Genomic DNA, 23,829 nt, shown 5'->3' on the forward strand with positions numbered 1-23,829 from the left:
TGGCCGAACGAAAGCGAAAAACAAAAGAACAAAAAGCAACTTTGTTAGAACTAATGTTAGGGCAGATAGCGAATTACTGCCCATTAATCTCTAGAAATTCCATAGTGGATAAATCGACCTCAATGGAAGAAGTCTGGCAAAAAATACGATTGCATTACGGTTTTCAGTCCACCGGTGCACATTTCATTGACTTCACCAACATCAAGTTAGAACCAGGAGAGAAGCCAGAAGACTTGTACCAAAGGTTAGTGTCATTCGTGGAAGACAGTCTACTGAAGCATGGAGGTGGTATCTCCCATAACGGTGACCCTATTGATGAAGATGAAGAACTTACACCTACACTTGAAAATTTCATCGTACTAACGTGGCTGAGGCTTCTCCACTCCGACCTGCCAAGACTCGTTAAACAACGATACGGCACGGAACTACGATCACGAACTCTCACTTCCATCAAGCCTGAAATTTCACAAGCCTTACATTCATTATTGGAAGAAATTCACACCATGAATGATGCAAAAGTGATGAGATCGCAACTCCAACCGTTCACCAATTCTCCCAGACACCGACAACCACGTCAGGTACAACTTACCTCTCGTCCGTCGCTACCTAAGAAGTGCCCTCTGTGTAAGGAAGCAGGAAGACCAGATAACCACTTCCTCAGTAAATGTAAATTCCTTCCAGAACGCGATAGAAACTACCTTGCTAAGGCCAGACAAATCATAGGCTCTGATTCAGATGATGAAGAGGACCCCTCGTATCAAGAAGATCTACAGTTGACGGTTTGCTGTTCTCAACAAAAACCGACTCAAGCCTTTCGGGTACAGATCAGACAGTCCCCCTACTTGGACACATTTCATAAACACCACCATGTACGCCTAACCATAGATTCAGGTGCTACGGGCAATATGATACGTTTGTCTACCGCCGTGTTACTCGATGTGAAAATCCAAAGCACATCTCAGTCAGCTCACCAGGCTGACGGTTCCTCTCCATTGAACGTTGTTGGTGAAACTAGACTGTTCTTCACTAGAGATGATCACTCATTGTACTTTGAAGGCTTGGTTGTTGACAACCTTGACGTTGACATACTAGCTGGAATTCCATTCATGGAGTACAACGACATATCAGTACGCCCAGCCAAGCGACAACTCGTAATTGGTGGACAACATACTTACCCATATGGTTCAAACTCCGCATCAGCTTCGCAACACTCGATCCGCCGTGCTATAACAGTGCGTGCTGCGTCTACCACCACCATATGGCCAGGAGAGTACATCGAAATTAACGTTCCAAGCGATTTGGCTTTGCCTGACCAATGCTACGCCATCGAACCTCATCATCCTTCGCCAAATCTTAAAACTAGTGACAGTACTAACATGTGGCCGTGTCCTGACATACTACACAGTGTTTCAAACAAAGTGAGGATTCCCAATCTCACTCCAGAACCACTTACAGTCAAGCGCCATGAACACCTTTGTCAGATCCGACCAGCCGTGATATCAGACAACATCACATCTGAAGTTGCCGAATCGTGCATTGGCTCCAAGAATAGTGAACAACAATTGCGCCCAAAGAAAACCCTGACAGCGAAGAACAGTGTACCTTACTCTTCTACAGTACAGTTGGACCCGCATAATGTTCTTACCAAAAATGACAGACAGGCGTTCCTTGACACTCTATCAGAATTTGACAATGTTTTTAGCCCGTCATTACCCGGTTACAACGGTAAAGCTGGACCGTTCCAAGCAACAGTTAACATGGGACCTGTATTACCTCCACAGCGCAAAGGAAGGCTTCCCCAATACTCGCGCAACCAACTCTCCGAACTCCAAGAACAATTCAATCTACTAGAGGAACAGGGCGTCTTTATACGTCCAGAGGAGATTGGAGTAACTGTAGAATATCTGAACCCATCATTCCTAGTCAAGAAACCAAATGGTGGATTTCGCTTGGTAACGGCCTTCGCAGATGTGGGTAGATACACAAAGCCACAACCATCCTTGATGCCCAATATAGACGGTATTTTGCGACACATAGCCCAGTGGAAATACATTGCGGTATTAGATCTAACAAAATCCTTCTACCAAATCCCATTGTCCAAATCATCTATGAAGTACTGTGGTGTTGTGACACCGTTTCGAGGAGTGCGCGTGTATACCAGATCGGCCATGGGCATGCCTGGATCAGAGACCGCGCTCGAAGAATTAATGTGCCGCGTACTCGGAGACTTACTAGAGGAAGGCGTTGTTGTGAAACTAGCTGACGACTTGTACTGCGGCGGCAACTCACCTGAGGACCTCCTAAATAATTGGACAAGAGTCCTTGCCGCCCTTCAAAAATGCAATCTGAAACTGTCACCAACCAAAACCATCATAGCTCCAAAAACAACCAACATTCTCGGATGGGTATGGGAAATGGGCAAACTCAAAGCAAGCCCTCACAGGATAGCAACATTATCTAGTTGCTGCCCTCCTGAGAAAGTCTCTGGACTGAAGTCATTCATAGGTGCTGTGAAGGTTCTTAGTCGAGTCGTCCCTGGCTGTGCTTCTCTCATTGCCCCATTAGATGATGCGATCGCTGGACAGGATTCAACAAATAATGTCAGGTGGACCGACGAATTACTAGCAAACTTCAAAACCGTACAAGACGCTGTTTCCTCCCATGAAACAATTCACCTACCACGCCCAAACGACATACTGTGGATTGTTACTGATGGTGCAGTTAAAAACCATGGAGTAGGTGCTACATTATATGCTACTAGAGATAACAAGCTACTTCTCTGTGGATTCTTCAGTGCGAAGCTCAGAGGAAGACAAGCCTCATGGATCCCCTGTGAAATAGAGGCACTTTCCATAGCCATTGCCGTAAAACACTTCAGTCCTTACATCATATAGTCCAGCAGCAGAGTGTGCATTCTAACAGACAGCAAACCATGTGTCATGGCATTTGAAAAACTGTGTCGAGGTGAATTCTCTGTCAGTCCTCGAGTTTCCACATTTCTCTCCGTGATCAGTCGGTATCAACTATCTATACGCCACGTGAAAGGTGCCGCAATCTTACCATCTGATTTTGCAAGTCGTAATGCTCCGGACTGTGTCGAAGCAAACTGCCAACTATGCGCATTCATTCGGGAATCCGAAGATAGTGTGGTGCGCCAAACTTCCATCGATGAAGTCCTTAATGGTACCTCCAAGCTCCCTTTTACTGGACGATCCACTTGGCTAGCTATTCAAACTGAATGCCCAGACTTGCGTCATGTTTGTGCTCACTTAAAGCAGGGTACCAGACCATCGAAGAAATTAAACAACATTCGCGACGTCAAACGATACCTACAAGTAGCCACTATTGCACATGATGGCCTCCTTGTTGTAAAAAGAGACTCGCCATTTTCTCCTACACGTGACTGTATTATTGTCCCAAGAAACGTCCTACATGGCATACTAACTTCATTACACGTTCAGCTGAACCACCCATCGTGTCACCAGCTCCGCACAGTGGTAAACAGATATTTCTTTGCCTTAGACATGGATAAAGCTGTTGAAATAGTCTCCGAAAACTGCTTCCATTGTGCTGCTTTACGTAAAGCGACACACACAGCAACAGAACAGACAACATCAGAGCCCCAAGTCGCCATAGGCGTCTCATTTGCTGCAGATGTAATGCGACGAGAAAGGCAATTCATCTTAGTCCTGCGTGAATGCGTTACTTCATATACATCTGCCATCATTATCGACAACGAAAGAAAAGATTCTCTCCGAGATGGCCTCCTTCGTCTGTGCATTGAACTCCGCCCCCTAGATGGCCCAAATGCTGTCGTTCGTACAGACCCCGCACCAGGATTCCAGTCTCTTGTTGATGACCCTCTGCTCAGGAAGCATCGCATAATGATTGAAATTGGTCGCATCAAAAATAAAAACAAGAATCCTGTCGCAGAAAGAGCCATTCAAGAACTACAAGAAGAAATCCTTCGCCAGGATCCTATGCCAGGCTTCATAACGCCATTGCTATTGACTCTTTCCGTTGCCACGCTCAACTCTCGCATACGAAACCGTGGTCTCTCTGCACGAGAAATGTTGACCCAGAGGGATCAGTTCAGCAATATGCAGCTACCAATAAAGGACAGACAACTCATCGAACAACAGCATTCAAACCGCATTGAAAACCATGCACACAGTGAAGCCAGTAAAGCTCCTTTATCTGGGTTCAGACCAGAACCAGAAATCCATGTCGGGGATCTGGTGTACTTATACAGTGATCGCAACAAAACACAAGGACGCGATAGATACCTCGTGGTTTCTTGTGACCAATCATGGTGTAACGTGCGCAAGTTTAAGGGTAATCAGCTGAGAAAAGCATCTTATCGTGTAAGAAAGAATGAATGTTACAAGGTTCCTTGTGCCATCTCTTCAAGCCTCTATTCCGAACATCTTGCTAACATTGCGTCATACTCCTCAGAGGAAGAGGATGAAAATCTTCCACGGACTCCTGAAGAGCCCCAACCTCCCAGCCTTCCAGATATACCTGATGAGATACGCTTACCCCCAGAGGAGGATATCTACCCAGAAGTAAGGGACGACGGAGTCACTCCTGATCTTCATTCTGACAACCACACTCCTGATGTACTTGATCAGCACACTCTCTCACAAACTCTCCCACATGTCGCTACCAAAGCAGTACCATCTCGTCCAGTCAGACAGAAAACCTTACCCTCATATTTACAGGACTATGAACTTTACTAGTTTTTTTGTATCAGTTTTTTTTGTAAGGGGCAGAATAATCCCCTATGGTTTGAAGGTAGTCTACCTTATGATAACCATTTATCTCTATGTCAAAAAAAAAAAAAAAAAAAAAAAAAAAGAGATCACGCCAGTATTTATGTTATGTTTATAAGTCGGGCTCGACATTCTATTATCCCCCTTTTGTGTATTGCTTATGTTCACCGCCGTTTTCTGAATAAACGTGTTGTGCTAATACTCCGGAGTTCGGTGTGTACTGATTGGCGTTAGATGAGATAAAGATATTTTACCTAACTATTAAAATTTTTAACCTTTAGTTGAGTGGTTCTGATTCTTTCTTTTTTAAACACTTATATATATTTAAATAATTTATGATTTACATGCTGGAAATGAAAGAACATTAACCCCCCTCATGACAAAATAAGTCAACTTACTCATATTGGTCATAATTCTCCCTTCTCCAGCCATTGAATAAAATCAAAGATTTTGAAAATTTTAGAATACCAAATCCATTATCTTCTTAATCATTTGTAATCCCATAAATCATGTAATCTTGTTTCTAAGCAAAATACTATTTTGTTTTAATAACTAAAAGAAAGCTGCGATTCTGTGAATCCTCTAGTGGATTTTATCTCATATTCAGGTGGACTTTAGGGCCCTTGGGCCTCTTGTTTGTTGTGGTATATATATAATGTCTTCCTAATTCTTACTTCTGAAGTGCCATAGAGGTGTTATATGCTTTTTAATTAACATATTTCATATGCAGGTATTGCTGTGACGGTCTGAGTGTCTACAACATTATAGATGTAATTGGAAGGACTATTTGCAGATGAAATACAAGTAAGTAATCAGGTAATAAAATTCATCAAAGAAACGGCAGTAACAGGTTATTAAATAATTTATTAAAACAAAGTCTGCATAGTAAGAATTATAAATATGCATTGAGTTATTATTTTAAAAATTAAAAAAATCAGCATAATTCATAATCACAATTTATTTGTATGTAATATCTTTAACAGTCTGTTTACTATATACTGTAGTATATTCATTTGCTTACATGCAGCAGTATACAATGAAGTATAAATTATCATGATTATAGAGATTGTTCACCTGTAATTTATACAGCCATGTTGTTTACATGTACATTTTCTGTTATTAATATACACACACTTTGTTTACATATAATACATACACATGGTTTGATTGTATATAATACATATACTGTATTTATATATAGTTCATATCAATGAAACATACCCACAGTATACATATTTGTTGGTAATACACACAGTTTGTTTATATATGTAGATATACACACAGTTTGTTTATATATGTAGGTATACACACAGTTTGTTTACATGTAATACTGGATTCTCTTCACTTTACCTGTGTTTAGTTCACCCACAAAGAGGTTGTCTCTGGTGTCCACACATAGACCCCATGGATTCTGTAAATGACAGTTGTCAATGTAGCGGAGGAACTGTCCGTCTTGATCCAGGATGTGGATACGGTCGTTGTTATAGTCTGCTGTCAGGATCCGACCCTGGCTGTCTGTTGTGATTCCGTATGGACTAAATGATCCCTTGGTAGTAGAGGGAGGACCAGTGTAGGTAAACCGGAGTTTCCCGGCCTGATTGACCACCACTACTGCACGGGCTTCATAGTCTGACACACAGATATCTAGGTTCCTGTTCTCACTGATGTATTTAGTGTACACACCAGATGAATAGAGAGGTTGTCCTTTGTCATCGTACTGAATACTTTGTTTCTCTGTGGAGCCAGAGTAACACACAACTTTTGTTTGTTTATAATCATCACTGACCATGACAACCAGGAGGTCACCAGAGGAGGTACTACAGACACCGTCAGGTCTCCACCCCCGTAGTCTGATCACTGTCTGTATCTGTGTATTCTTCACTATGTTCACAGTTCTATCATTGTAATCAGTATAAACTAGATCCCCACTCCTTGTCACTGCTATGTCTCGTGGTGTGTTCCCTGACTTGGTTTGGACTGACTTCACTAGTTCTCCCTCTAGGTTGTACAGTCTCATCTTGCTGTCATCACCACGCGTCCATAGTTCTTCATCCCTCAGACAGGACACATTGTATAATCCATTAGAGTCTCCATACTCGGTGTTTATCTGTGTGATGATCCGTGGTACATCAATGAGCGGTCTGTCCGGGGGAGAGGACTCAGCACCGGGGGAATCCATGGTGTAGACTTGTTCTTCTGTTTTGATAGATGACGCTGACAGAGAACCAAACTGTTGATAAAGCTGTTCTTTGTTGATCTTCTGAGGGGTAAAACTTGGTAAGGACACTGTGAGTTTATGAGGCAATCTTCTGAATTCAGCATTCCTGGATTTGTAGGCAGAGACAAGACTGACATCATTAGAGTCGACTAACTTCTTCAGTTCAGTAATGCTCTGTGTGATTTCATCAATGGTGCGTGTAATTTCATCTTCCTGTTTGTTGAGGACGGCCAGGTGTTTGGTGTCCATTTCATTGAGATCAGATTTCAGTTTGTGGATCCTGGTGTCTATTTCTCTGTGCAAGGCTTCTCCATGTTTGTCTATTACTGATGTCAATTTCTGGCTGTTTTTATTTAGAGCAGCTTTCTGAACTGGGATATTAGAGGCAATCTGTTGATATTTAGGATAAATGGAATTTTCTAATTCTTGCATTTCTCTCTGTAAAAGTTCTTTTTTGCTTTCAATATGTAAAACAATGTCGACTGGTTTATGTCCTAAATGTTCTCCAGAAATACAGAGTGCACAAATAGGAATGTCACATTGTTCACAGTGAAGTTCACATTGTTTTGTGGAATGTTTAGGACACTTAGGGTAATTTGGAGTAGATCCCCTCTTTTTAAATGGCAGCACTTTGTGTTCTTTGGAATCATCCAAGAGATGTTCCCCAACACATGCTTTACACAGATGTATGTGACAAATGTCACAATACAAAGGGGGGCCCGGGGTCTCACAGAGACGACACCGTAACACATCCTGGGCCCAAGTCCTAGGGTACATGGTCAGGCACACGATGTAAATTACTGGAGTACTAGATCCTGAAATCAAATATCTATGATTATTTATCTCTTAAAACTCCCAATGCTTTAGTGCCTATAAGAAATTTAATGTTTGTTATTATGACTACATACCTATTCTGTTATAAAGTAAACCGCCTGTGTGTATCATTCATATTTATCTTTAGTATATATATACTTTGACCTTTTCCTGTCCTTGCATGTTCTTTACAGTGTAATTGTTAAAATTGATATCATAATTATAATATAAATATCAAAACACTTTCTTGGTCTAATGAATAAAAAGATAATTTCAATATTTTTTATCCATTCAATGTAGAATGTATATCTGTTATTCCGATAGGTACAAACTGATTTACCTTAAACTTCTATCATGGCGGCTCCAGGTATTTACTCTTCCTGGTCTGGTTACCTGCCTAAAGTCACGTGATAGATTTAAATGTCAGGGACAGACTAAATAGATGACCTATTTCTTTTATTCCCCCTCTGTCTGTCCTGTGTTGGGGATCATGTGAAAACTTTTATTAAAACATTGTAGAAGTCTCTGAGTATGTCAGCCACATGATTATTTGTGACATATTCAAAGAATTTTCTGCCAACAAGTGAAAATTGAATTTAGAACGTTAATACATGTGTAGATGGCTGAAAGAGAATTAAAACCATATACAATTTCTTTATATCAAAACTGAACTCCATATACCTAATTAATGTCGTAGTTGAGGTATGAAATGATTTAGTTCCACAAAATCGGCGTTTTGGCATGAAAATTTGGGTATTTCCAATATTTTATTAGAGTGGGGGACATGAAAGGGTGTGTTTGCTTCAACACCATTATTTATTGTGAAGTGTGACAAAATAAAAAATAATGATGCGTGGGTTTGTGTACCGGTACATGAAGCTGAAACAACCTTGCGCTCTATTCTCGGGGAAGCCAAAAGTACATTCATAAATTAATAAAAAGAATGTCATAGGGGACAAGTGGTCTTTATGTTGGAGTCAAGTTCGTCTTGACTGGTGGGTGTTGTCCTGAATTGGGGGCAGGTTGTCTCTTAAATGGTGCATGTCTCTGTGGCGACATGTTTTGGGGAGAGCTTTTCTGACCTTCATATCAACCACCAAAGACAGCACTTTACTAAATGTAGTTACCTCTCTCTCTCTCTCTCTCTCTCTCTCTCTCTCTCTCTCTCTCTCTCTCTCTCTCTGTTATCCATTATTAGGGCCTCGATATACAGGTGACTTATAGTCATTAGTCTATTATTCCTTCTATCCATCATTCCATCCATCTGGATGTCCGATATCACTAGTACAGAGCATATAGTTTCTTTTCTCTTGGCCCAATCTGGGTCATACTTCACCCACAGAGTGTTTTGGGGTAAAGGATGTGCAGTGACTTTGAACAAAGTATGATGGTCACAGCGGTCATAGCAAACCTCTGTGTAAAGTCCCTGTCTTGAGACTTTGCCATATATAGTTTCTCCTTTCCCCCAAGTCTGACCTGAGTCTGTGCGCTGCTGTTGTTAAGTCAAATCATTCGCCATGGCATGAAGGCACATTAAGCCGGTGCTTATCCACAGCTTGCGTGGTGCTAAGCAGATGTGAGTCATTGACTCGATCCCTGAATGGGTCATCAGTCCATTGCAAGTAAACTCCTAGCGTAAACTGGTACAATTTCAGCTGGGTGGACTTAGAAAATGTAGAGCAAGTATTCCTTGACTATATGCACAACACATGACATCATGAGACCACAGAGGGATTTGAATCAGTGACCTTTTGTTTACTGGTCTAACGCCTCTGACCACTGAGCCACGTGCTCCACCCATGCAATGTAGAGGAAGTTTAAATCAATCACAGATTAATCAAAGCATAGTTCACTTCAAAGTTATAGAATAAACCTCAATTTAACAATGTAATCATTACTTTTATTAAATGTGTCATTTCATAGGCCAATCACTGCTTGATGATGCATTTGTAGGCTGTGGGTTTAAACATATTGTGTACAGTCATATGCAGACAAATTAGATTAATGATGATACGGCTTAATTTGTCAGTGGCTATACATGTAGTAACTCAAATTTCTATAAATAAAGAAAAAAGTAAGGGAGGAAATACTGGTTAGATGTTAATATCATGTTTTACCGAAAATCTTGGATTTCCTCTGTTTCTCATTTTTTTATTCCGTCTACTCTCTCCTATGTTTTAAGATGCTTAAATTACAACATTTGAGAATTCATTAGAAACTTTAATGCTTTGTCTTTTTTGGTTAATATGTATAGTTTGCAGTCTGAACTTTTAAAATTATTTTGTTCCCTTTCCTTCAGTCACATAAAAATGTGTTTGTTCTTGAAAAAGAAAATATAATATTTAATGCAGCTCAAAGGAATTAAATTAAAATCAGATTCATAAACAAATAATATAATAGGTCTATACTTTCTGGTAGGATAATTTGAATATTGGTATTACGGTGATCAATAAGAAAATAAAATGATAATTTAATGTTTTTCTCTTCCATTGCTAAAATTGAATTATGATGACTTATGATTATCTCCCTTGAGAAAATTCATTTTTCCCGCCATAACATCGTGAAATATTTTTTCCGGGTTAGCAGCGCCACCAACAGGAAGTTTTGGTAAAGTGGAAGTAGAAAGCGAAGGTGCTGTACTTCACAAAACAGCATGATGCTATGGACTTATATTTAGTGTAGAAGATATTAACTATGGAAGAATGATGCATTAGTTTCCGCCATATCATTTCAGCACGGCATTGATTGCGTTGGTCGAATCGTAAGTAGAGCATTAAAATGTGTTGCCCCTTGTTACACAGCTGTTATAAGAGAAGAGACTAAATATTCGGTTGTTGCGGCCTGTTGGTTAGCAATTCTCAGTTGTTGGTTGTTTTTGCTATTTACTTAATGTCTGTGATGCGAATACACGCATATTAGATTGACTGGAGTACGATTATCTCGTTGTAAAAATATCTCTCTCTCTCTCTCTCTCTCTCTCTCTCTCTCTCTCTCTCTCTCTCTCAACTAATGCTTTGGTAAGCAATGGAATGATATTGGACATTTTAAACTTTACCTTTCACTTGTCTGCATTAAGAGAGAAATCAGAGAGTGTAATTACATGCTAATGGACAAACTTGTTGAATTTGACCTTAAGGGCTGTAACTGATTGACCTATATAATAAATAGTATCACTGATCATTTACATTGTTTGAGTTGCTTTAATTTATTCAAACATGCAAATATTCTTGTCCCCATTAAACAATTTAAAATTAAGGTCATGTTGATAATACTTACCAATTGTTGACATATCTATGTCAGCTATACTGTATTGAATTTCATGGAAGAGAAAACTACACTGTACAAAATTATTTGTGTTATTGATTTACATTTGCACTGAGCAATGATTTTTTTTTGCGGGGGGGGGGGCTGTCTTTACAAAACTTGTTGTAGTCAAAAAATGCATCTGTTCCTAAGTTAACTTTCATGATTTTGTGGTGGGTACCGGTAGTTAGTCGCTGATACCAGTGTTGTATGATATGATGTACTGTGATGTAACAATATACAGAGGAAGGAGTATTCTACTTACTGATAAACAAGACAATGATACCAGTTCATTGAATGTCATTCTCCACCTTACAACACAAACATTATTACACACATTAGATCTATGGAGAAGGAATAGGGAACATCTGGGAAGCAGTGATTCGGCAAACAGTTAATGTCCCAATGTTGTTAAAACAAAGGATATATACACAAGTTGTTTGTGTTTTTGTATTCCTTGTTGTGCAGAGATTTAGTAAAACATCGCTTCTCTCTTTCTTCAAAACTCCTGTCTAGATTTTTTATTTATATTGGAAGAAAGAAAAATATAGATGTGTGTATTTTGATTTCTTATCAACCAGTCAGATCAAAACATCCTCAGCATTCAAGATTAAAAACTGCCATTCAGCGGAATTCTACAAGACATTTTGTAGATTCTCAGTGTGATTGGAACTCAGTAGTGATATGATAAAAACTGTGTGTTGACTCTGCTCCCAAGTATCTGGTGTTGATTACTTACTGGAGGGGGGTAGGAGTGAGATGTTTGGGGTACCAGGATGCCGTGTGTACGGTAGGGGGAGGGATTGACTGGCATGAGTCATGTGATCAGTTTGTTTTGGCAGCGGTAAGATAACGGGATGACAGCAGACTGACAGACTGGAGTCATCTTAGATATTGTCAGGTCATCGTAATAATCCAACTCCCATTGGAAGTGAATTCACTATATATATATAAACTCCTCTCTATCTTAAACCACCATAATCTGTTCATCTGTGAATCAGTTGAATCTGTCTTGTACCAAGAGAATTGAAATTACATACATCATGTAAAAGATATAAAACCGTTAAATCAGCAGTTCATTTGTTTTATTTAAATGTTGACCAATTAAGTCCATAATCTAAGGAAGAGGAAGAAAGAGTTAGAAACTTAGAATTAATTAATACAGAGAAATAGCTTTATTGTAACCAAATAGCTGACATCTGTGTAAGGTAATTTAAAGTATGTAGATAAACATGTATTTTGAAATTTTTAGGACAGAGACATTAAACGTAAAATACATATCAGTGATTTTTAGAATTGAAATCCTTTGTAAAGTTGTCTCTCACACTCTGAAAGTCTCAATGAACATTAATCTAACGGAGCGACCGTGAGGTAGAAAGCGTTACAACTGAAGTATGGCCAATGATTATTATGAGGAAGTTGTTTGTGAACACTCAAACATTCTTGAGTCTAGTAAAGTATTTATCAACATACTATTTCCTTGTGCATTTCTAAATCAGAGAAAACATAAAAATAGATCTATTGCCTTTAACTTACCCTGGATTCCATTTGATCTAGAGGTAATATGAGAGAAAGTCTGTAAACGTGGTAAAGTTTTGGTAAAAATGTAAAATGTGTAGTGAAATTTTCATTGTATTAATATTAAAGTAATAAAATTCATCATTTAAGGATTGCGTTAGTTTTTAAACCAGATGTATTGAATGAAATTTTAATATGAGTTTGAAAGGTTTTTTTTATAGGCAAATATTGTTCTCTTACAGTGTTATTTTTACTCTAACAAGTACAGTAATTATTTCATTGTAATGCTTTCAAATTAACGAAAATTCATCATTAAAACAAACTGTTAATTATGTTTGGTTTGTGGGTTACAGATCAGTAAGAGTCCACCATGTTGCAGCAGATTCTCCAGACGATGACGGTCGACCCTGACCTCCTGTCAGAGCTGTCGGATGAACAGAAGGCCATACTGTTTGTCAAGATACGGGAGGTGGGTGATGTACCTTAATCTGTACCACAAACAGATATACACATGCAGTTTTATATGTATATAATACTGAAGGTCATAATGTTTGTCAAGAATTGGGAGGTGGATGATGTACCTTAATATTGTGTATACCACATACAGTTATACACATAGAGTCATACATATACATCATACAGAAGGCCATAATGTTTGTCAAGATTTAGGAGGTGCGTACGCGCATAATTTTCGCGCATGTAACAATTTTTAATGTTACCCGTTGCTAACGCTGAGGGTAATAGAATGGATTATGAACTGCTTATTAACCAATCAGATTTCAGTATTTAACATGAAAGTATAACAATACAAATCGTTACATGCGCAAAAAATTATGCGCGTACGGTTCGCTGTAGAATTCACGTTATTCCTATATGAAAGCAGTAAAATTTTCTTAAAAATTAAGACATTCAGTATAACAAAATAAATAGTGCCTGTTTGGGAGGATAACAGTTGAAATTGACACCCCTCGAAAAACCATTGTCAACCTCCGCTTCAGGATGTCAATTTCAACTGTTACCCTCCCAAACAGGCACTATCTATATAGTGTTACTCATTGCCAAGTGTGTTGCTAACGCAATCAGATTTCGGTATTTAACATGAAAGTATAATAAACCTTAATATTATCTGCACCACATATAGTTATACATGTATATCATACAGAAGGCCATAGTCTGTCTAAAAACAGCAGGTTGGTGATGTTCCTTTAACATTTTATGTTCAATTGAAATCAATATACCAAATGTAAACATTCTATGTTCAATTGAAATTAATATATCATAAATGTATTACATTTGGCTGTGTATTTCATTAAATTAGACTAATTAGTGGTTTTAGTAGAGAGCAGCTTCTGCTAAATCAGGTACATTTCTAAATATAATGTATACAGATATTTGAATAAATGCATTCAGAAATGTACTTAATCAAATCTTTGTTAGCATGTAGAAAAGTGAATTTCTGCAAAATATCAATACTATAAAAGTGTAAAAGAATATATTTATGCCAGTTTTGCTTGAAGAATTTTATAGTATAACTGTTAACTTTTTATAAATATTGATAAATGCTGATCTAATTAATGGCTTATTATGTGAGTTGATTGAATCTGACAAATGTTGTCTTATCTTTTAACCCAGGAACAAGTCCGGAGGTACAATGAGTTTGAGAAGAAGAATCAAGATGACCGGATCCCAAGGAAACCCAAGAAAGGTATGCTGTAACACAACGGTTGTATGCTATATGTTGTACTGTTATCCAGGACGTTATACTGTTGTTAATTACTGAAATTACCGTTTTATTGTTTCGGTACAAACCAATGCCCTAAGTTTGTCATCATACTATTCTAAAGATTTCAATGTAGAAATTGTGAGATATGTTGATGATAAACTAAGAGTATTTCTTTCCACCCTAACAGAGAGGGTGGTCTGTTTTAATGGCTTCCTGCCCTAATTACAGGTTAATGTGGTGGTTCCCCGGGGTCAAGGTATTGACTTTAACACCTTGGTCTGAGTGTCACAGTGTAACTCTCATTTAATTAAACTGATTTCACTAACGTCAGTACTTCCTGATTTTAGACCATCAATGATCTTACAGATAATTAATGCTTTAAGTGTGTATGTGCAAGTAATTAGTGGCTGATTGGAGAACTCATAGCAATCTATCTTTAAGTGAATGAACTCTCTAACGATACTCAGGAAATTATATATCTGTATTAATAAGAATTAATTATGAAGTAAAATTTAATAAAGGAAGAGAAGCCATTTGATAAAGCAAAAAATATCATAATTTTGGCCAGGAGCTTACAATAACTTCATTTCAGTCAAGATAGCCAGTTTTGTAGGATTTATAATGTTTTAAAGGTTCATGAAGGTCAGCATTTCTAAATTTTCAAGTATAGATATAATTAATGAAGAAAGATTATGTTTCACAAGTTTTTAGCTCAAGTGAGCTATTCTGATCACATTTTGTCTGTCGAGCTATTCTGATCACATTTTGTCTGTCGTCCGTCTGTCTGTTTGTAAACTTTTCACATTTTCAACATCTTCTCAAGAGCCACTAGGCCAATTTCAACCAAACTTGGCACAAAGCATCCTTAGCCTAAGGGGATTCAAAGTTGTGAAAAATTAAGGACCACGCCCTTTTGCAAAGGGAGATAATTAGGAATTTATGAAACTTTTTGAGAATTTTTCAAAAATCTTCTTCTCACAAACCTTAAAACCAGGAAAGCTGAAACTTGTGTGAAAGCATCGTCAGGTAGTATAGATTCAAAGTTGTGAAAATCATGACCCCCGGGGGTAGGGTGGGGGCCACAATAGGGGGTCGAAGTTTTACATAGGAATATACAGAGTAAATCTTTAAAAACCTTCTTCTCAGAAACTAATCAGCCAGGAAAGCTGAAACTTGTGTGAAAGCATCCTCAGGTAGTGTAGATACAAAGTTATGAAAATCATGACCCCCGGGGGGTAGGGTGGGGCCACAATAGGGGGTTGAAGTTTTACATAGGAATATACAGAGTAAATCTTTAAAAATCTTCTCCTCAGAAACTAATCAGCCAGATGATTCTTTAAAATTGTTAAGACTTTGGCCCCAGGACAATTATTTGGCCTCACAAGAAGGTTCAGATTTTGATGTAGGTTTATATCCCATATATAAACTAGTGTTAAGGATCTTTTTGAGAACTGCAATACTCAACATGTGATATGACTATAAAATCATCCTGTTAGAAAAGGGACTAATGATTATAAACATAAGAATATTCAGGGGGGGGGGGGGAAATGGATTTTGTTTATACAGGATCTACATGTATTATTGTACATTGTCCAGATAGTTTGTATTGTGACTCCATTAAGCTGATTTTATCATACCTATTGTTCCTCAGGTGAGCAATGTGGCCCATGGGCCTCTTGTTTGCATTAAAATTGATGGTGAAGGGGTGCCATTAAAACTTAATGAAAATTGAGCTACCACAATCTTTAATGCTTTCACGGATTTATATGATCCAAATGATAGCTTTAAGTTCTTAGACACAGCACCGCTTAAAGATTAATTCATTTTTCCGCGTTTTTTTTTTATACACATGGTGTGGACTATGGAGCAATTGCAGATACAAACTTCCTTTCAGTTAGGTATTTGAAGGGAGACAACTTCAGGCCCCGTAATTGATCTAAACAATCAAGTCACTTAATAGTTCATTTATATGTCAGAGCTGAAATTCAAGGAACATGTACAGATGGTAGCTATCTTCCAAGTTCTCTGTGTATTTGTGCATCTTTTTTTGGTTTGTTTGAGGTGGCTATGATTCTGGTTGTCATACATGTATGTTTTATTCTGATCACTTTTCCCATTTATTTCATCATAGCTTTGTTATTAATGCATCTGATTTGTTGAGTAGGTAGAAAGAACGTGGACTTCCTGTTGGGCAAGAATGGCAGGGAGTTGGTCTGGGTGATGGGAGAACACAAAAACGACAGGTCTATAGAGTAAAAGATCGAGTTAGAGATCCAGGAGAGGGCACTCAAGGAGGCCGAGCGTGAGATCGAGGAGATCAGGTGAGATATAGGAAAATCAGTAATTACATATTGAGTCCTTGTAGTGGGAAAACACAAAATTGACAAATCTATAGAAGAAATAATCAAGTTAAAGATCCAGGAAAGTTAATCTAAGGAGGCCAAGTATGAGATCAAAAGATCAGTTGAGGTATAGTGAGATCTGTAATAAAATATAGGGTCTGGGTGATGGGGATCACAAAAACGACATCTCTATAGAAGAGATGATCGAGTTAGAGATCCAGGAGAGGGCACTCAAGGAGGCCGAGTGCGAGATCGAGGAGATCAGGTGAGATAAAGTGAGATCAATAATGACATGCTGAGTCTTGGTGATGGGGTTCGTAAAACATAAGTGTGTTTTTGTGATACAAAGACTCATCATCACCTTTGCTTTTGGGAGTGGCTTCAGAGTAGAAGTGTAAGAGATGTTTTTACCATTTGCAACCAAACCCTTTATGTTTTAATTTTAAAAGTATGAATTGTATTTTAGAAATGAAATGTGGTGATAATAAAAAATGTTCCAAAGTCCAAAGAAAAAATGCAAAACAGGAGCAGAGCAAACATGGACCTCTACAAAAATTAGAGGTAGGATCAGGTGGCATGAAGGAGTCAGCATTTTCTGCTGAACAGTCCTGACATTGTATGACGTTTGGAGTTTAGTGTTTGATTGTGTAATTAATGCAACAAATCTTGACTCCTTAATGATTTTATGCAAATGTCAACCGCTGCAAAAACAATTTACCTTGGAAAATTTGAATGCCTCGTAAACATCATACTAAGGTTTTTTTGGTCTAGAGTCAAAAGACCTACATATTATGTCATTTGTGTAGTTTTAATTCTTTGTTTAAAATGGGTTGTTTAAGATTTCATTGATATTTAAATGTTTATTTTAATTCTTATTTTGTAGTTTTAACTTGTTAAAAGTTTATCAATAACATGTACACTCATATGAAAAGTTACGGTGATGAAATTTTTGTTTTGAGTTGGTCAGACGAATCAGAAGTTTCATGTACTATTTGATTTTAGCCTATATTTAAGCTTTGGCTTTCTGATATATCATTAAGCAATGTCAATGTCATAGTTGGAGTCAAGGATTTCAAATGTCCATATCTTCAATAAGATTGAAAGTAAGGTCATAATCCTCATCCAAGTTAATAAGTCTACACTACATGAACATGTGTTATATTCGGTGTGTTTCAATTTTTTGCATTGAATCAAACTTAATATTTCATTTTTTATATTTCATTTTAACGAAAAAAATACACTTAATGTGAATATTTAACATTGAGTTTTGACTTTCTTTTGCAACCATAAATGTGTATTTTTCCACTTTGAAATACCCTCTAAGTAAATGCAGTGCCAGATGCCAACCTACCAAGTTTCATCTGAATCATATCAGGTATATATGTGTGTACATATCAGGAATCAATAAAAAACATGATTTATATGGTTGATATCTATTCTTTTTGGGAATGTATTACACCTTTTAAGAATACATCAATGCCATGGAAATAATTCAAATGTACACCATGGTCTAGCAATTGTAAAATGTTCCTATTGTTGATCTGTTTGCAACGTAGAAGAAAGTGATAAGTTTTACATGTAGAAATTTTACCTTTGTTGATATATTTTGTATTTTCAACGTACAGAAAAGATGTGATTGGTCACAATTTATGCATACAGTAAATTTGAAAATAAAAATAAGACGTTTAAACAATGGTTACATTTGAAATGTCTTTTTTGTGATAAAACACCAACTTAGATTTTGTTTTTATTTTTTAATAAATTCATTATCGGCACATTGCTTCTTCAACGAAGTCACATAGTGGTTTTTCTCAGCATGGAAACACAAAATCTGCGTTACTTGAAAAATTGATACGTATCAAATTACATACACTGTTGGGGCACAAAATGATGAAAATAATATAAAAATAGTACGAGAGAAAAATGACTCACTTTTATCAAAATATCATATAGCTGCATATTTCAATGGGTAAGTTTATTTCTATCCTGAAAATCTCCTGTAAAGAAGAAATTAATTCTTGTAGAATTCTAAAACAAACGTCATATCATGAAGCAAATTCAGAACGCTTGTTCAGAGTGGACTATACCTTTGTTAACTTGACCGCTTTGCTTCCTCTGTAGCACCACCAAATGTTGACCACCTCCTCATCTGATGGTTGTGTACAAGTTCACCAGCTGAGCTCAGGGGAGCCCATTCCTGTTTCATCCTTGAAAGTTCATAATAATGAGGCCTGGATCACAGTTTCAGTTACTGAGACACCAATGTTGTCTGCACAGGTTGGCATATTTACACAAATATCTAGAAATTTTAACAGTCCATAATCATCCGAACTTCAATAATTTTAAAGGAGGTTTTTATCTGTCTTAAATTGTTCTTGTCAAGATATCAACCTTCTTGATTAGCATGGAGTTGCATATTTACTGTTTTGAATCTAAGATATTGTACATTAACCGATTATTCTGCTGTGTATGTTTTGTTCAATACCATTACATAAGAAACCTTAATATATAAATTTGTAGGTTTGATGTTAACTAATGGGCTAGAATATGAAAAAGTCTTCTTCACTAATACTCTTCAGTAAAAGGTAGGTCTCTTAATAACCTAGCTATGAAGGAACATACTACACTACATGCAGATATCAGCAAAATAATTTAATGATTTACATATACTAGTTTTAATAAATACATGTATGACACAGTAAGTTTTGTAATTTTGCAAGATTTGGTAAAAATAAAAATCCATTTAAGGAAAATTTGTATTTAATTTTCAAACAAACAGAAAAATTATGTCTATTATAATGTTACTGATTTTAATGTCAATATTTTGCTAATATGAAGACATGAGATGGGCATGTGCAGTATTTAGTATTGTCCAGTCAGAGACCATCCACTTTATACAGGAAGGAAAGAATTATCCTTTATACATTATAAATATATACATAAATAAAATGTTTTTTATGTCCTAAATATGTGTATCACAAATTATCATTTGTATGTCTACAAATAGTTTTCTCTCTCCTTTTTAGCAACAATTCAAACATAAGACTGCATGCATTGTTGATGAGACATGTTAATATATAGAGGTGTGTTTGTGTTGTAGCTATGATGAGCACCTCCTTGCGTGGAACTGCAGACAGATGAAGCATCCACTGGCAGACACACATTTAGGCGGGACATCTGTAGGGTCAATTGGCACCCTGGTCACACACAGCCACGATGTACAATGGTTACCATGTGGTGGACACAAAATATATCTCAGGTAATAATACACCTGTAATTAGTGTCATGAGGGCCACAATGTACAATGGTTACCATGTGGTGGACACTGAACATATCTCAGGTAATAACACACCTGTAATTAGTGTTATGACGGCCACTATGTACAATAGTTACCATGTGGTGGATACTGAACATATCTCAGGTAATAACACACCTGTAATTAGTGTCATGGCGGCCACTATGTACAAGAGCTATGATGTAGTGTACACTATACATAATGTGGCCACTATGTACAATAGCTATGAGGTGGGGGAAACTATGCATATTTTAGGTCATAATGAACCTGTAACTAGTGTTCTGCTGGCCACAGTGTACAATAGTTACCATATGGTTGAACAATTTATTTTTTCTCATTGGTTGTAGTTTACAACATAGAAAATATTACAAACATATACACAATTTGTAAACACTTTATGAGTGAGAAGAGGAGAAATTATTCTGTACAAAATATATATGAAGTATAAATGTACATTTTTTATGGAGATAAATATATAGGAATTAATAGCCTTCATGTTAACAATACTGATAAGCTCACATTGTTTGAGGAAAAAAGCTCGTTAAATTGACAATATTTGGTCTATAAAGATAAACATTTTGATATATATTTTTTTTCGTTCGTTTTTCAACACGGTGCAACACAAAATAAAGTGGTGGACACTAAGCACACCTCAGGTAATAACACACCTGTAATTAGTGTTATGATGAGAACAATGTACAATGGTTACCATGTGGTGGACACTGAACACATCTCAGGTAAAAACACACCTGGAATAAGTGATCTCATAGCCACGATGTACAATGGTTACCATGTGGTGGATGATTCTGGTTCATAACATGCCCGTAGTTTATATCCAAACTGTCACCTTGTACGTAGGTTACCATGTGGTGGTCAATAAACATACCACAGGTAATAACACACCTGTTATTAGTAGTAATTGAAGGTACTTTCCTGAGAAAGTGAATATACAATAAAGAAAATCAAAAGATATAAAAACTGAAAATTTCCACATTTTTACCATTAGTTGTGTCTTTTTTGGAGGAAATTCAAAACAATTTTGATGTTTACATTGAATCAAAGTGCAGACTGATTATCTACTGTTTGTCAGTATATATTCAGAATATTCATTTGGTCACACATATATCGAGAAATTCTTTATTTACATTGCTTGACCCATATCTCATTAATATCTCTAGATACACGTTTTTGACAGTGATAAAGGTCATGGTTTAATATCACTTAGGGCAAATGTCTTCAGGGTTGCTAATAAAGCCTTGTCAATTGGTTGTAGAAAAGGAACTTATTTAAGATTTACAAACATATCTTGGGTTTTTTTTCATCAACTTTAACCTTTTTTTCTACAGATGGAAATATGGATGTAGTACAACACTATGACAGAGATGTTTCCCTTGGTTACGGTGCTGATTGGTGTCATAGCAACGTCTACAACAGCCTCGTAGCAACGTGATCATTTTATAATTATTCCTTGCAATTATGGAATTTTACAATGAAAAACTAGGATGTTGGATAAATAAAAGTAATTTTGGAAAAAAAGTGTATTCTTTTCTTTTGGTTGTTATTTTCTTTCAATTTTGCAATGTTAAAAAGATCACAGTTCCAATTTTGTTTGTTCCAAAGAAATTTTTCGTGAGGATAACTCCGTGGGTCCAATACATATTATATAACTTTATGTAAAGTTATGGAAATGTTTAATGATATTGAAATAGTATGTTTTAGGGTTATCTTTTTTAAAGATTTGGCTGAATTCACAATTGTATTACGTGTGTAATGTTGCATTAAAGGCATCTTTGTATTGCTAATAAAATATTAGGAACGCCCACTTAAATAATCTGACCAAAGAAACATTTAAATGTTATATTTACATTCCCCAGTGTCTTGTCTGTAATAGCAATAAAAATCAAATTTGTAATGTATAGTTCAATAATTTCATCAATGACGCAAATGACGTACTGTTGGGGCGCAAGCTGGAGTTTACATGCTGGTATATGAGATAAAAATAACGTAAACATGTCACTGATACATGTATATATATATATATAGGATCTCTCATGATTTGCGATGGTGTATGATTTTTATCCAACGAGTTGTGTGTTTTGTATCCCCGAGCCAAGACGTAACAACTTTACGCATGGAAAAAAGTTCCTTGAAGTTTAACAAACAAACATTTCGCTTTCGAACATTTTTTATGAATTCATGAAAAATAATTGAAACAACATTAAATGCTTCACATTTATAACTCAACACTTTTCAACTGAATATTATTATTTAGTTTTTTATTATACGTCAATCAACCGCTTAAACCTACGCAATGTTTAATTATGACGTCACGTCGCGTAAGAACACACAGTGTAATATCAAAAATTAATCTCATGAGTGATACCCAGCGTATATTGAGAAAAAACATTTAATAAATATTTAATCGTACAATTGCTTGAAATAAAAAGGAATCATTTCTGAGTACTAATATCGAGAGGCATTACGACCAAAATGATAACCTCATAATACTGTACTCAAAGAATGATTTCTGTTCCTTAGATATACATAAAGTAACCATTACAAGTATGAAATAAGACCCCATTTAACAATGTTAACTGTTTCTCCTTATCTAAGTCATCTTTGAGGTAAGCTTCAGACACATTTCCTGGGACTCGTAAAACTATCGTTTTCCGTCCTCAGATTATGATTGTAGGGGTAACCAGGGGTGATGCTACATTTCCAGACTGTATTTATACCTTGACAAATTTTGGCCATGAGAGCTACCGAACGCTGAGTACAGGAAGGGCACACCCAGGGGTATCCATTGTCAGCTTTGGCCAAGGTCTCTAGAACTGTAGGCAGTTATTTTACTCTAAATTTGTTCACAATTTTACAACAAGATATGAGATGAAATTTGGCCGTTAATCCTACATCATCATGTTGAGCATCCGACGATAGTTTTGGTAGACTGATTGATTTATCTAGGCATAGGATGTGTAATGGCAGTGCATTAAATTACATAAATGATGAAAGTCTATTAAATAATCGTGTATCCTTGAGTTTTAGTACCGTCTCTGTCAAACAAACTACAGAAAAATGCACGTGTTTTGAGAAGGGTTGCTTTATGAACGGGTCATGTTCAATGTCCTCACTCTCCTACTATTGTCTCCTTTGTATCTAAATTCATTGACATGTGGACGAAGATCTTGTAAACAATACTCATCGGACATTGATATCTATAGTGACATGAAGTCTTTAGCAGTTTACAAATGAAAAAACTCTGTATTATTTAACCGTCTGTAAAAGTAGACAGTGAAATGAATTTTCTTCGAGCCTAGATTGTTGTCGATCCCTTTTCTTTGGTTAGTTCTGCCCCTACATGCAAAATAAATTATGTCAACATGCAAGATATTTATGTTGACATAATTTAATTTATCTTGCATGTAGGGGTCAGCAATATGCCACCATATTTTTCATATGGGACACACAGTATGCTTTATCCAGGACATAGGCCAATGTCACGCTAAGAATATCCGTAAAATGTTCTTCGAATATATCATTTTGAATAACTTGGGACGATTTTTTCTTCAAATAATTAATGATAAGAGGGCTATTGTTTATTTAAAAAATTAAAAATGTTACAATGTATAACAGACTCTAATTATAATCTTAAGACAGCTTGTGTTTTATTGTAATTAAATACGACGTGTTCCTGGCTGTCTGAAATATATCTTATTTTTAGATTTGTGTTCCACAGGAGGAGAGAAAATTGTGTTCATCAACTACAATACGTTAATTTATTCCATGACAAACAAATGTATCTGAATGGACCTTTAACAACAAACAACAAAACCTTTTTATTTCAT

General features: G+C 36.7%; 3 protein-coding genes across 4 annotated transcripts in view; 2 read left to right on the forward strand and 1 right to left on the reverse strand.

Moving 5' to 3' along the window:
• Positions 1–5,621: 5,621 nt before the first annotated feature.
• On the reverse strand, positions 5,622–8,296 carry LOC117684591 (tripartite motif-containing protein 3-like). Of its 2 annotated transcripts, none has more exons than XM_066066802.1 (2): positions 8,144–8,296; positions 5,622–7,805 (listed from the first exon to the last, which is right to left on the reverse strand). In XM_066066802.1, exon 2 carries the CDS (start codon positions 7,765–7,767, stop codon positions 6,091–6,093), a length of 1,677 nt encoding a protein of 558 aa, XP_065922874.1. In that variant the 5' UTR covers positions 7,768–7,805; positions 8,144–8,296; the 3' UTR covers positions 5,622–6,090. The 2 variants fall into 2 exon arrangements, with proteins under 2 accessions (XP_065922874.1, XP_034313235.2); XM_034457344.2 differs by lacking the exon at positions 8,144–8,296 and adding an exon at positions 7,899–7,950.
• Positions 8,297–10,315: 2,019 nt separating this feature from the next.
• Positions 10,316–21,908, forward strand: LOC117684599 (uncharacterized). The gene is made up of 7 exons (XM_066065743.1): positions 10,316–10,564; positions 12,978–13,093; positions 14,257–14,329; positions 17,156–17,250; positions 18,811–18,966; positions 19,790–19,948; positions 21,331–21,908. Exons 2-6 carry the CDS (start codon positions 12,995–12,997, stop codon positions 19,793–19,795), a joined length of 429 nt encoding a protein of 142 aa, XP_065921815.1. The 5' UTR covers positions 10,316–10,564; positions 12,978–12,994; the 3' UTR covers positions 19,796–19,948; positions 21,331–21,908.
• Positions 16,875–23,829, forward strand: part of LOC117684596 (SH2 domain-containing protein 4B) — a 33,455-nt gene continuing 26,500 nt past the window's right edge. Inside the window, exon 1 of the mRNA XM_066065739.1 lies at positions 16,875–16,954. Within this exon, the coding sequence (XP_065921811.1) occupies positions 16,890–16,954 (65 nt within the window). The 5' untranslated portion in view covers positions 16,875–16,889. The remainder of the gene's footprint in view (positions 16,955–23,829) is intronic.

Source organism: Magallana gigas, chromosome 7 (assembly GCF_963853765.1).
Source record: "Magallana gigas chromosome 7, xbMagGiga1.1, whole genome shotgun sequence".
In the NCBI taxonomy this organism is placed as follows: Eukaryota; Metazoa; Mollusca; class Bivalvia; order Ostreida; family Ostreidae; genus Magallana; species Magallana gigas.

Coding starts and splice junctions, on each gene's coding strand:
- LOC117684599 (XM_066065743.1), top strand. CDS start 12,995: ATGTTGCAGCAGATTCTCCAGACGATGACGGTCGACCCTGACCTCCTG. Junction 13,094..14,256: donor TGTTTGTCAAGATACGGGAG/GTGGGTGATGTA, acceptor CTTTTAACCCAG/GAACAAGTCCGGAGGTACAA. Junction 17,251..18,810: donor GACCTCTACAAAAATTAGAG/GTAGGATCAGGT, acceptor CTTCCTCTGTAG/CACCACCAAATGTTGACCAC.
- LOC117684591 (XM_034457344.2), bottom strand. CDS start 7,935: ATGATACACACAGGCGGTTTACTTTATAACAGAATAG. Junction 7,806..7,898: donor TTTACTTTATAACAGAATAG/GTATGTAGTCAT, acceptor ATTTGATTTCAG/GATCTAGTACTCCAGTAATT.